The sequence below is a fragment of the Notolepis coatsorum genome (assembly GCF_963971535.1).
Source record: "Notolepis coatsorum genome assembly, chromosome: 1".
Classification (NCBI taxonomy): Eukaryota; Metazoa; Chordata; class Actinopteri; order Aulopiformes; family Paralepididae; genus Notolepis; species Notolepis coatsorum.
This window is the reverse complement of record NC_140165.1, coordinates 296022885-296037250: the sequence shown is the minus strand read 5'-3', so window position 1 is coordinate 296037250 and position 14366 is coordinate 296022885. Positions and strand designations below refer to the sequence as shown.

The following is a 14366-nucleotide window of genomic DNA, read 5'->3' as shown; positions in this document are numbered from 1 at the left end:
TGCTGATGGTATGAGTCATTAAAGGCCCCGTGAAATCAAAATAGATCTATAGTTCTTTTCATCACATATGACTTGCGCTTGCACACCTATACGCCAGTATCTGTCTGTCTGCCTGGGTATTCTTAATGGTATTTCCTGGTAAATGATATATATTTTTTTTGATAACTCATCCTGCACACTAATTATATTATTAGATTTTAGAATTAAATGCTTTCTAGAATGACATTTACAGCTTCATTAACGAAACCAATGTTAGCTAACGTTAGCTTGATGTTGCGTAATGTTGCTAACGTTAGCTTGCTAGCTAATGGGTCGACCGTAATGCACATTCAGCACTATTGATTACTGTAAACACCAATCAATATCCGCGACAAGTCCCTCCCTAGCGTCCTTTTTTTTTGGACAGGACACATGTAAATATGCAGAATCAAATAGCATTCAGCTCGCCTTTTCATGGAGCTTTTAAATTAGATATTAATAAGTCTACCTCCACTCCCCTTCATTATGACTTCGATCCGTATGAATAGAGAAGCATGGGGAACAAATGTTGGGCCTCTAGCAGGGGAGTGAGTTGTTCATAGATGTACACGGTCTCGTATAAACCCTTGACGGAGTTTATTCGGATCGTTCTGAATGCTATACCGTCAGCGTGTTGGATATCTGCGGGTTCGCGGAACCCCAACGTTTGTGTATTCTGTACTCGTCGTGTTGACAAAGCCAATTACTCTGGACAACGGCAGAACTTTGATGACTCTACGGGTGGGCTTAGCTCCTCTTGTAGTTCACTGGATTCTTCATGTTCTCAGTTCAGCAACACAAACAGAGCTTTTTGTCATCCATTCGCCCTAGTTCAAGATAAAGGTGTCGTGGGAATTAAGACCCATTGTACTTGATGTAACCACAAACGTGCTGCGTGTGTGGACTACTGGGCCACATAAATGAGCTCTGAACAGGTGCAGAGGGTTGAGGTATCGTGCACACGCGTACAGTGCGTACTACACACACACACACACACACACACACACACACACACACACACACACACACACACACACACACACACACACACACACACACACACACACACACACACACACACTAGAATTGTCAATTGTAACCTAATGTACCATACTTCTAGGCTCAAATTAGAAACATTTGAATGACATTTTAATATTAATGGTGGCATTTACAGATCATTACCACATCAAAGCAGGTGTACAATTATAACAATGAACAACTGTGTGCTTTCATGGGTAGTACCAATAGGAAACAATGCTTAGGCATTTGGCTGTGCCCATTTATTGGCTTGCGTTGCAGGCACATTTTGCCCAAATCACAAAAGAAGGACAAGAACCAGGGATGCAATCTTCAGTTTAATCTCCTAATTTCAATAAGGCTTTTTTTTATTTTTTTATTTACATTGGCAGGTTGGTAGTCAAATAACACACACACACACACACACACACACACACACACACACACACACACACACACACACACACACACACACACACACACACACACACACACACACACACACACACACACACACACACACACACACACACACACACACAAATAAACACAAATAAACACACACACACCCTAAGTCACACACAGTAAAACACAGGGTGAATGTTTAGGTCTCACCCTGCTCGTGAACAGTAAATTGACATATTGTAGAATGTAGAGTGGTCGGCTGTGCTTGGCAGATTTACTGAGCGTGACAACTTGGTTAGGTTAGGAGGGGAGAGGGTCCATAGCGTTGGCCTAACACAAACAGAAGGCAGGGCTCTGAAAGCCACCAGAACAATGCTCCCTCACACCCTCACCACACACCATGTCCTCTTTTTGTTCTACCAGCCCCGCTCACATCTGCCAGCCGCGTGGCTGTAGTCGGTGCTCCCGGGTCTGTACCCCTCCCGCTCCTCGCTCAGCACCGCAGCGCAGGCCTCCGCGTGGAGCCGGGCTGACTCAGGCTGCCGCAGAGAGGACCCTCCGCTTCTGCTGCTCAAGTAGAATACTGATGACCGACTGAATGGAACTTTTGAGTTCTACGTTCGGGTTTTGAAAGGGTTTCTTCGATGATGAAACCCGCTCACAGCGTAGACAGACGTGTAACTTTTTCGATTCAAGTCAAGGTGAAACTGCGGAATGCAAGGTTCTCGCCCTCCCGACGGCAGTGATAGAAGCCCGGTGTGTGTCCGTCGATGTGTCTAGGCGAGGTGTGAGTGTGTGTGTGTGTGCCTGTTTGATGTCTGTGTGTGGGTCTGCCCTCTCTTTGTGGTCAGACGGTAACAGTCAGCGATGCCCTCCAGGATCTCACCCGGTGCCTTTGAATCCGACTTCAAAAGGGAGGGAGAAAATAGCCCTATTCAGATGGGAAATATGCACCCTTTTTTATCTTAATGAGAGACATTCATAACGCTGCCGTTATGTCATTCAGGTTCCTCCAAGAGTCCACAGTGCAAAGCGGTCAGAGGCAGCCGGCTGTAATGTTGATACCTTCTAGCCATTACCGTCCTAACCAGCTGGCATTAGTGCAGCTCGTCTAGCTAGCTAGCAACATCTCGGTGATTGGCGGCTTTTAACAGCTGGATAGGAGATTTGGATGTTTCCCGCACAAATATGAGTGGTCAATGTCCGATGCATTGCGCTAAGGCGGTGGTACGGTTCTGCCAAAGACAGGAGAGTAGTGGCTAGAAGACAACCGCATTACAGCAGGCAAACCTGAGGAACGCCCGCTGTTCTCGGAAAAAAAACTAGATGGCGTCTCGGCAGCTCTGTGAATGAAGCAATTAGACCTTGTACTTCTTATGCATCCTCCCTTTAGAACATTCAGTCTCCAAGGCCTCATCCTACAGCTAGCTTGGAAAATATTCCAATAAGAGGTCATGGATAAATGCGCTTCAGAATCAGGAAACTGCATACATCGTCATTACATGTTTAAATGGTTTCTTTTCACTTGCATTGTTGAAAAGCATTCATATTCCTCCTTCCGGTGTGTCCTGGATGTTTTGTTGTTGGTTTAGGATGATCTCGAAGAGTATTAATGTTCTCAATTTCTTTCTTTCAGGAGGCAACAAGTTGAAGAACCAGCAGTTCCGTCTGAACTGGGCCTGGATCTCCTTAGAGAAGGAGTACTACGTAGTGGACGAGGAGGTCAAGTTCTTGGAGGTGGTGCTGAAACGCAGGGGCTTCCTGGGGGAGACGTCCTTTGTCAGTACGTGGACTAAATCTCTGATTTCATTAGAGCTGTCGATCGCTCATGACCATCATGCTATCCAATGTGCGATGGTCAGCGGTACACAATGAATACTCTTATTGGTATAATACTATTCTGATTTATTTAAAAGGCAACGCCACTCACATTAGGAATTCCAATATGTTATTTCCATGGCCTAGGAAAGTTCAATCAATATCTGAACAGGAGCTACTCTCTCCCAAAGCCATAAACCAGAGAAGTAAGACTTGTTATGTCATCAGGTATAAAGTCGGCAGCTGCTCCATTGACAATGGGAGACTCATTTTGTGGCTGTTTCTTTTTTATTTTATTCAAATTAGCTTTATTCTCTAGTAATGTTCTCAGTCCTGAAGACTGAGAACATTCCCCCTGGGGTGCTGTCAGTGTCACTTTCACTATCTTTCCCAGTTCACTGTCTATAGAGCAGCTTCGAACTTTATCTCTGATGAGATCACACATTTGAATTTTAGCACTCTAGTTTTTGGATTTGGGTTGAGAGTTGTTCATGTTCACTCATAGTGTTGGACCGTAGTAGATCATAGGAATAACATGTATGAATAATTTTTTAAGTAAATATTTTCATTGATCTCTTTGAGTTGGAAAACTCTCCTGAAAAGGAATTAAAAAAGATATAATTTTTTTTTAAAGATTATACTTCTAATTTAAATGTATTATCCCCTTTTTTATTTATTTTTTTCAAATCAGATTCATGTCATGTTCTCAATCTCACAATCTCTCAAACTCTGTCGTCCCCTAACTAAGACGGGCCAGGGGTGGCGCGGCAGACACCCTTTAGGGTCACGGAGGTCACGACATTCCACCACCTTCTACCCCGGGCCAGTGTTTATGTGCCGCGTCCATTCGGAACGGGACATTCCTCGGAGGCGCCTGCGTGCGCTCATGAGAAAAGGTCACCCAAAGTTGGTGACCAAAGAAAGGACACACCACTCCACGAGTTAGTCGACCTGATTTACAGGCCTGAACTAAATGAGCAATAACTAAACTACCCCCCCCCCCACACAAAAAGAGCTTCTATAAAGGTTTATATGACTGGCTGGAGTCTTGGCACCAATCACCTTTGTTTCCTTACCCTCCTTTATTTTCTGTCTACAAAAATTAAGTGTGGAAGAGAAAGAAGAAGCTCGGGTGTGAAAGGTCAAGCCACGCAGAGGAGGATTCATCTGTCCTCTCTGGGGCCACAATTAATGTAATGACTCCGGAGAGAGACGTATGTAGATGGGCACTGACCTTTTCACTGCGTCTCGAGGAGCCACATGGTTCACTTTGAGTGTCTTGAGTATCTCTGGTATGAAAAAAAGAAAGAAAAGATAATTCATCTTAATTAAGGCCAGTGGATAGCACTCTAATCACCTTCCCAAGGACAAATGTGTAGATAATTATTAGAATTAGGATCATGCAGGGCGATACATAACTTATTTTCCTTTGGTGGAGATTCTTTATGAGTGCTATTGCTTCTCCATATTAGATCTAGAGGAACTCGTATACTGTGGAACCTTTTTTCTCTCCAAGAGGATGCAAGAACCAAACAGAAATACCCATATTTGGCATAAGTGGGCAACCCATATTTTGTATATACTATATATACACCCATATATTGTATGTATATATACTGTATATAGATTTTATTTGTACTAATTAGAATTAGAATGACTAATAATAACTAATGATATTTTTGTGATGAGAATTTGGTGGGAATTGATGCCAGATGATAGGAAAATAGGGTCTAGCTTTGAAATAGACACAATTATAATTGTATTCTTGTAAGGACTGCATTATAAATGCCTAGTACCCTATATCAATACGTAGACTGAATTACAGCCACGATGGGGCCATTTACAAGTAATTTAATGAAGAGAATAACATGTTCTAAAGCTGCTTTGATAGTTTGTTATGGCTCAAACACTTTTGTTTTATTGATTTTCAGAAACAATGTATATTATACAAATATAACTTTACATGAACCCACCCAAACCCAAACATAACCTAAAAAGAAGAAAAACACCCAATCATTACCTCCCATTTCCCAATCCAACACCACTCATCAATAGCTTTGTTCCATGTATTACACAGGTCATATAATCTAAACAAAGCCTACCATAATAAGCCACATACATGCATTACAAAGGGGGACCGGTCATACTGTATATAAACCAAAGCACATAGGTATCTTGATAAGGCTATAATATGCTCCCAGAGAGCACTACTGATGGAGAGGCCATGTTCAACTTACTGAAGAGTCATTCCTCTCGGAAGAAGGGTTCCAATCAAAAGGGCACTGCCCCTTCAGAAGTAGCCGGGAGAGCTCTGATGGGAAGCATCAAACACTTTTGTAAAGTAAGATAAGATAAGATGCACTCGACCACTGAAGGCTGAAGTGCTGAATTGTCAAGGACAGCACTCCACTTTGAATTGCTATTGCCACACAACGCTCTTCTTCAGCATGTAGGCTATCTGATGTTTTTCAGATGAAGAAGGGCATCTTGACTGAAATGTCAGTGTGACAATAAAAAGGTCAAAGTGGAGTGCTGTCCTCCATGCGACTCTTCTTCAAACATTATTATAATGCCGAATAATCCATGCCAGCTCTATATCGTTTTTCAGTAAGTGAAGTGTTATCAAGAAATGTGTGGGTTGAGATTTTTTCTTTTCAGTTCATCAAAACTTAGTAAGTTATAGTTATAAGTTATTGTAATTATAGTGGTGCATCTGTCGATGCCAGTCAGATAAACACACCATTGGATTAAGTGACATATTGAATGATGACCTTTAATATCGCATGTTAATAGATACTCAGTCTCATGCTGAACTCCTGCACTCTTCACAAATCCAATTAGTTACACCCTAACATGGCTGTAATATAATATGATTATTTTATATTGCTGTTGTAAGCTGTGTCTAATAATAACCACATTATGTTGCCAAAAAAGTTCCTATCATTTTTATTCAACTAAATTCAATCATTGAGCCCTCTCCTCAAAAATTGCTCCGAAAAGAGGAGAAAGAGGAGCTCATAGCAGAAGTGCAAATTGTCCCCTGAACCTGCACACCCGAGAGCAGCGTTGTGTATCTGAGCTTGTTATCCTTCCATTCATTAGTTTCTTCAAGGTGATCAGGCCTCCTGCTTCCCTTGCAGTGGTGGTGAGGCTGGAATAGGAAACAGAACAGCCTGACAATCCACTTGCCTCGGTTGCAGAGAGAGAGAGAGATGAGACGACTGATCCCAGGCCAGTGCCTGTGCATGAAATACGGGGGATATCTCCCGCCTGCCAGCCTCGCTCGAGTGAACACTGATCAGAGGACCTCGTGGCGGACTGCTGCTGCAACGGCCCGGCGTGCGCCGCACAGGTGGCTCCTAGTTTGGAGTCCCGCATTGAGCCCACCTGCTGTTAGGCCTCACGGTGACTGCTGTGATCAGGAGGATCCGATCCCCCCATCGCGAGGGAGGCAGAGTTAGGAACGAATCGTATACCCTCTCCCTTTTCCTGTATACTGTAGCTGCTCTTTGAAGACAGGTTATTTTCCAGACTCCGCTGAGCTTGACCATTTTTTATCTCGGCACACATTAATGCAGGGCCCCTTTTTTTCTCCCCTCGGTCTGTACTTGAATATCAAAGCTTACTTTTTTTTTACAACTTTCATCCAAGGATGAAATGGTAATTTATGTGTGCGAAACCCAAACACATACAGTATACATTTCTCCATCTGTGCTCAATTGAAGCTCATGAGCGTTACGCTGTCGTGGGGCTCTTATTCTCTTTTCCTCTTTCTCTCCTCTGAGAATGAGGGACATGGAATGGCCCTGTTATTCTGGTTGTTAATTTATTTATTTGTTTGTTTACTCGTTTATTTATTTATATATTTCTATTTTCTTTTCGGGGGGGGGGGGGTCGGCTATCTTTTATTGACTGGTGGCCCCCCTGCGGTGTACTAAGCAGCGAGTTAGCGAGAGAGAGAGAGAGAGAGAGAGAATGAAAAACTCTCTGTCTGTGTGACATTGCATCTGGTTCAGTAGCCTGACCTTGCATGGCTGGAGTGACTCTGGGACCTGATCAAACAACGCGACTGCTGAAGGACACTCAATGCCGCGAGGCCTCCAACTATGGCTCTAGGGGCCACACTGACATGCAAGGGAGTGGAGCCCGCTGTCAAGACATGCCTCCTGGTATATGTCAAAGCCATCTGTTAACACAAATACAATGGCTTCGTTTCAAAGGATTCTCGCTGCATTCTAATCGGCTGTGCATGCTGTGAAAACGGCCAAGGTTACCATACTGTGCTATATGTAGATGAAATCGGCTGTTTTCACAATTTTTATCCTCCCTCACATAATTAGGATAATAACCTGTGCTTTTAACGACCTCCTCCCTGTCCTCCCCTTCAAGGTATTGGCACCAAAGACGGCACGGCGACGAAGGACAAAGATTTCCGTGGGAAGGCTCAGAAGCAGGTCCAGTTCAACCCGGGACAGACCACGGCCACCTGGAAGGTCCGCATAATGTCGGACAGCGAGTATGAGGAGTCGGAGATGTTCCAGGTCGTTCTGTCCGAGCCTGTCATGGCGGCCCTTGAGTTTCCAGAGGTTGCTACGGTGGAGATCCTGGACCCTGCTGATGGTCAGTGACAGTACTACTTCAACTCTCAGCAGCACTCGTAGTAGAGGTCGACCGATTTTACAGGCCGATATAATAACGATAGTTTAGAGCAAGAAAGGGCCGATGGTTGATTAATCGTCCGATATCACACATACACACACACCCCTGTTCGACCCTGCCTCGTTTGGGCGTAATACTTGTGACTAGCATAACTTATCTTTCTGTAAAGAGGAGTCTTGTGTTGTTCTATTGAGATATCTTGAGGTGAGAAGCCAAGGAGCCCCTTTGAAAATGCCCATGGCCATGGTAAGTTTAGCCCTAGCCCTATTTTCAGAAAATCCGCCTAAAAACATATACCTAAGTAAATGGAAGATTGCTCCACTTCTGCAAGGTCCATTTGCATGTTCTTGGTATCTAGGCTAGGGGCATCTATGGATCTCAGGCAATGTATTCCCAGTGTCAGAAAGTAGGATTGAGTAAATTGTAATGAACCAAAGGAGAATATCAATTCTATTTGTATTTATTTTTATTTTTCATTTTTGACGATGAATAACAACACCATGCTAAAAATGACCAGACATGGAAAACTGAGCTTATTCAACACCTTCTTGAGATCACATGTACAAAAAATCTAAGCAAATGAATAAAGGGAAGATGATTAAACAGAATGTTTTGTAGATACAGTACTGCATTCTGCCATCCGGACACATGCAATTTTAAATATGATTATAGAATATCAGGCCTATAAATTACCTTATTGTGGCCAAGTCGCACATCTATGGATCGGGCCAAATCTCCCCTTTCCAATAACTTTTTTATAATTTTTGCTACACGTTCACAGAAAGTTAGAGAAACTAACTGCGTTCTAATTTATGCCAATAATGTTCAGGTTTGTGGGAGATGATCCTGAAAAATAAGATGAATAAAAAAGTAAATCCACAAGTCAGATGATTGACAGGAGCTTTTCGTTTTAGTTTTCGAAATTCCAAAACCCATCGAAAGCCCTGGGTCTCCTCTCCTCATATGACTACAAATGACTACACTGATCAGGGCTTCGCTACAGCTTTCCTCATTTGTCCAATAGGCGAAGCAAGATACTGAAGCCAGTACGAGATATAACAAAGGTTATGTTGTATTTAAGCATTACATCACGCGCAGGAGTGGTTTGTGAACAATAAACCATGCCTAGGGGTGGTCGTTAGACCCCCCTAGGCATGGTTTATTGTTCACAAATCACGACTGCAAGTGGTGTAAAGCTTTTATACAACTGCCACATTTATCCAACCTTATTTCTATACAATAAACACACATTAATCGAAGATTTATTGAAAAAACCATCCGCCAGAAAAAGTAGTTCCCACAACTACAAAAAAGACAATTTGCCTCCATGTGGAAGCAGATCGGAAGTGCATCCAACCAACTAACACATCCAACTGTGTATTATTGGAATGCTTGAGAGAAGTTGCCTCATGTGGAAGCAGCTTGAAGTGCATCCAACCAACTAACACATCCAACTGTGTATTATTGGAATGATTGATTGAAAATGTTATTACCAGATGCAGAATGGGTACAATACAGTACGGCTCAATACACACAATTGTTAAGGGAATGCAGACCTACTTTCCATAGAACTTCATTCTTAGATGCTTCTATAGAAAGTAGGTAAAACAAATTAAAAAGTTTTCTTTGCCCTATAGGAAAAAAAACGTTTTCTTCGCCCTATTTTTTATTTATTTTTTTAAACCTACTGTAGAGGGCCTAAACTTAACCAGTTGGAAACCAAGCGTACAGTAATAAAATTAGCAATCAATCAATCAAACAATCAACTCAATAGGCCATGCTAACTTAGAACAGCGCAGCACCCAGCTCTCTCTCAGTCTGACCCGCGTTGCAGACAGGAGTGTGTGTGTGTGTGTGTGTGTGTGTGTGTGTGTGTGTGTGTGTGTGTGTGTGGGGGGGGTGTGTGTGGCGGTGGGTGGAGACTAGAGCTAGCGCTGACAGTCAGAGAGAAGGAAAAAGAAATTGAAAAAAAAAATGCAAATTAATCAATCAATCAAATCGTGATTTTTCTTTTGTTCTAGAATGACTCAAGACCCATCAATTACATCATCCAACATTGTTTAAAGGACTAACACATTTGCAGTGACAGAATCGCTTCATATTTAGTCGTTATGGCGCTATCAACATATCCATTTGTTGTCCGCGATCTTGTTTTCTCCCGGAGTGAGCCGGCGGAGTGATATGTGATTCGGTTGTGGGCGGGTCCTGAGCCCAGGACCGTGGATTGTTGCCAATAAAGACGTGTAAATGGACTGTTTCAGCCAATCAGAATCGAGAAATTTGCATGCCGTTGTATAAAACCCTAGTTATATGAATGCTGGCAAGTGTCTTGCTTTTACTCCCTGTTGTCCAAAGTTTATTTATTACTTGAAAGAAGCTTTGGGAGGGAGATTATTGGCTATCACATAGGGCTGGGCGATATGACCAAAAACATTATCGCGATAAAATTATAAAATTATTTTCATATAATTCGATATCGATAATTATTGTCGATATAATGTCTGTCAAGTTTAATTAACTTCTAATATGCTGCTGCGAATGTCTCAAGTCGAGTTGATGTTGTCATCAGTCCTCGCACGTTAGCAGTTAGCCGACAAGCGGAGTATCTCATGACAATAAATATGACACTAAAATACTCTCTTCCGCCACAATATATTGAAACGACGTCCACTCCCACACTACTATAAACGTGGCCTCAGAATTCAAAACACACACATACTCGGCACGTAAATATATAAAACAGTGCCGTGCAAGCTAGTTAACCTAGCCAGCCTGTTGCTTCTACGCGGTGTATTCCATGACAATGTGCTAAATATCACACTAAAATACTCTCTTCCGCCACAATATATTGAAACGACTTCCACTGTATACCCCCACTACTATAAACGTGGCCTCAGAATTCACCACACACACATACTCGGCACGTAAATATATAAAACAACGCCGTGCAAGCTAATTAGCCTAGCAAGCCTTGTTGTTGAGTGAGTCCTACCGCTCTGGGTCTCCTTCCGGGTCTCCGTCGATCTCGGCCATCTCCTTCACTGATTGGTTGTTAGCTGTTGTGCGTAGCACGTCATCACGTAAGGTTGGTTGTTGTTAGTGAGTGTGCTGAGCCGAGGCTGAACGGAGCCAAGCTTGGAAAATCGATATATCGAAACTTTGCGACCACGTTTCATGTTTATTTCGAGGAAATAATTTATCGCGATAGTTATCGTTATCGTTTTATCGCCCAGCCCTACTATCACACCTGCAGAGGGCCGTGGTCCTGGTCACTGATAGGTGCATAGAATGAAATTATTTCAGGGAGCACCTATAGGCACCAGGAGCAGTCCAATAGGTGAAGCAAGGCGCTTTGCCAGTATTAACACATTGAGTGCCAGCCACGAGAAATCTCGTTATTTCATGCCATGCGTTGAATGCCAGGGACGAGAAATCTCGTTATTTAATCGTTATTGCTATTATTAGCGATATCCATTCATTTTTCATTCATTTATTCATAAGTACACATATACTATCGATAATCTAGCGTTTATTTGAAAACGATTCATAAATCAGCCGGAAAATGACAACGTGTTGTGTGTATTCCAGTAAGGAGCTATTATCACGTAATCTTTTTTTTTCTAGACATTTTCAAAAACTTCCATTTTTCAAAACGGTATCAAACAGAAATGTACAGATGAAAAAACAATCGGTTTCGTACATGTTGACTGCAAGCAAGTCATTGATAAGCGACGGGCGTATTAGACACATAGCCATAATATAGAATATAGAAATAGCTCTGCGAAAATCATGAAATATATCGGAAAATAAGACATTTGACTAAATGGTCATTTCATTGGATATGCACTGTGAATTAATGCTTGTATATCTTATCGTGTGTTGTCATGTTTGTTTATATGTCTGTTTAAAAAATAATACAAAAGAAAAATAGAAAAAAAAAATATATCGGAAAATCAGTCTCAAACGGCTGGCATTCAAGCGATAAATCGTGCTGGCACTCCAAGTATTAATATAACGGGTTATAATTCATAAGCTTCATTATCAAGTGTAGAGTGAAGAGGTTTTTTTCTGTTCTTCCAGTTGATCGCCACAGATCAGAGCACCTTGAGATCAGATAGGGAGGCCGCTGTCTGCATCTTCTCGGTCAGAGCATAAACAAAGCAGCACGGCACTTTAATCATAGCATGAAATCAAGATGAGGTTTAAAGGATAAAGCTTCTGAATTCAAACATCCCGTGTGGATAATATATAAGGGACAGTATGATCCAAATAAATCACAAAATCGTATGGGAGGGCTTTTCTCTTCACAAGGACACACAAACAAGGTCAAGTGGCTATGGAGAGTAGGCTACCGGGTTGACGTATTCCCACGCATCTCAAGTTATCACCATGGAGACATGGCAGTAGCTCTGCAAGGGTAGATACACAATATGTATTAAAAAGAGAAAGAAAAAATAGTTGAGGTTTCGGTTAGGGAGCAGCTTTGGTGCACGTTTATTTCGGCAGTTAGCCTGACATGTCAGACCCACGGAATGCCAAGCAAGCTAGCTCTCCAGTCCCCAAAAAAGCAGCACATTGAGAAGTAAACAAATGGACTCATGGACATGTCTCACAGCCCACAATAAATTCCTGGCCCATGTAATTTCAACAAAGATGGAAAAGAGACAATTCCTGCATTATTTCCTCTGCGCTAGCCAACGGCTCTTCCCACTGTGCGAATGGAGCTAAACTTCAATATGATAGTCCCTCTACGCACGCTGACAGCCGGTTGTCTTGGTAACACACAGAGAAGTGGGAGAAATCGTCTTTTTCCCATTCTTTAATGAGATGACATTGCCGGCAATTAAATGTGGGAGACAAGACAGAGACAAGACACACCACCACAGTACGTCAAAGTGATTTAATTGACTAGGTCATTTGTTTATTTCTCAATGTACTGCTTTCAGACCCAATGGAGAGCTAGCGTGCGTAGTGTTCCACTGGTGTGATGTGTCATGCTGATTTCCTGTCAGCTATTGCATTAGCCAACGCTGCAACAGGAAATATAAACTTCTGATTTAGAAGGTTTGTTTGTAGTTAGAACACGTCTATACATGCAAACATTGCTGCTCCACCCCCCATAGGAGTTCTTCGGTGAAAAAGAAGAGCGGCATAACTAATTATGCTAATTAACATGTAATGTGTGGTTGGAAGTTTGTCTCACAAAACACCAGTCTCTGGAGGGCAATTAACGTAACTGGCAGCTTCCTCTCCAAAAGATGTGAAGATGTATTCTTTCTAGTGCTTTTGAGCAGACCCACTGATACACTAGACACGGTATATCTGTCTATAGTTTGTTACCATATCATTATTCTGTGTGTTTACGGTCTTCTAATGTTCTAATGTATCGTGGCCTCTCTCACAGTCAAAGGAGCCACGTTTCCAAAGCATTATTAAAATATTTGTTATTATCTTTTTTTTTCTTCCTGTGAAAAGATAATTGGACCACCCCAGTAAGTTGTTGTTATAATGAAAGTAGAGTTGAGTCTGAGGAGGTTATTTTAGCCCAGGTAGGCTAGCTAGAGGGCCATAGAGAGAGCACATTTTCCTTCAATACTATATTCATTGCCTTTTGTCTCATTTTGAGTAAACAGAACAAGCATTCAAAGAAAAAAATACTTGAATATAATAAGTAAATAACCATAAACAAGGGGAAAAATGGGGGGGGGGGGGGGGGGGGCGAGCAGAGGAAAAAAACATATATTAATTATATACACACACACACACACACACACATACATAGTACACAATATGTGCACATATCTACCAGCATACACATACATCAAAAACTATATTGAAAAGAAAACTTGATATATTATATATATATAATATATATTATTATAAGAAATGATAAAAAACATGATATATTATAAAAGAAATCTGAAGTATATAGTCGTCTCCAGTGCCAAATGCATCTTTTAGTGTAGACAGATGAATGGTACCTTCTTCCACCATTTTGGTAATTCTACCACTGGGTGTTGTTTGTACCAACGACCACCAGCGATTTGCAATTGAGACAGCTGTCCTGTCGTAATCAGTATACCTATAGCTGGTTAAGGACTGGGGTGAGTTCTGTCCTTGAAGCATTTGCAATTGAAAAGTCACTACAGTCGGTGCTCTGAGGCACTGGTATCAAGGTGTCCATTTCAATCTGGAGACTACTGTACAATTCAGTCATCCTATTATCTTTCCCTATTCACAACCACGTTACTCTGGCTGTGGTACAAATGACAAGCTCTCTTAGGATGATGGTGGTGGCATAAATCCTTGTCCCACCACAGGCATCTACAGTCAGGTCATTCATAAAATGTAAGAAACGAGTCCATATCTTTTAAAAATCATCAACTTTAACTTTTACTATGTAAATCAGTGTTTCTAATGTCAGACTGCTAGACATCTCTTTAATCCAT

General features: G+C 41.9%; 1 protein-coding gene across 1 annotated transcript in view; it reads left to right on the top strand.

Annotated features, from left to right (window-relative positions):
• Positions 1-14366, top strand: part of LOC311238326 (FRAS1-related extracellular matrix protein 2-like) — a 156519-nt gene that overhangs the window by 67624 nt on the left and 74529 nt on the right. Inside the window, exons 3-4 of the mRNA XM_084326355.1 lie at positions 3077-3223; positions 7648-7878. Coding sequence (XP_084182481.1) covers positions 3077-3223; positions 7648-7878 — 378 coding nt within the window. The remainder of the gene's footprint in view (positions 1-3076; positions 3224-7647; positions 7879-14366) is intronic.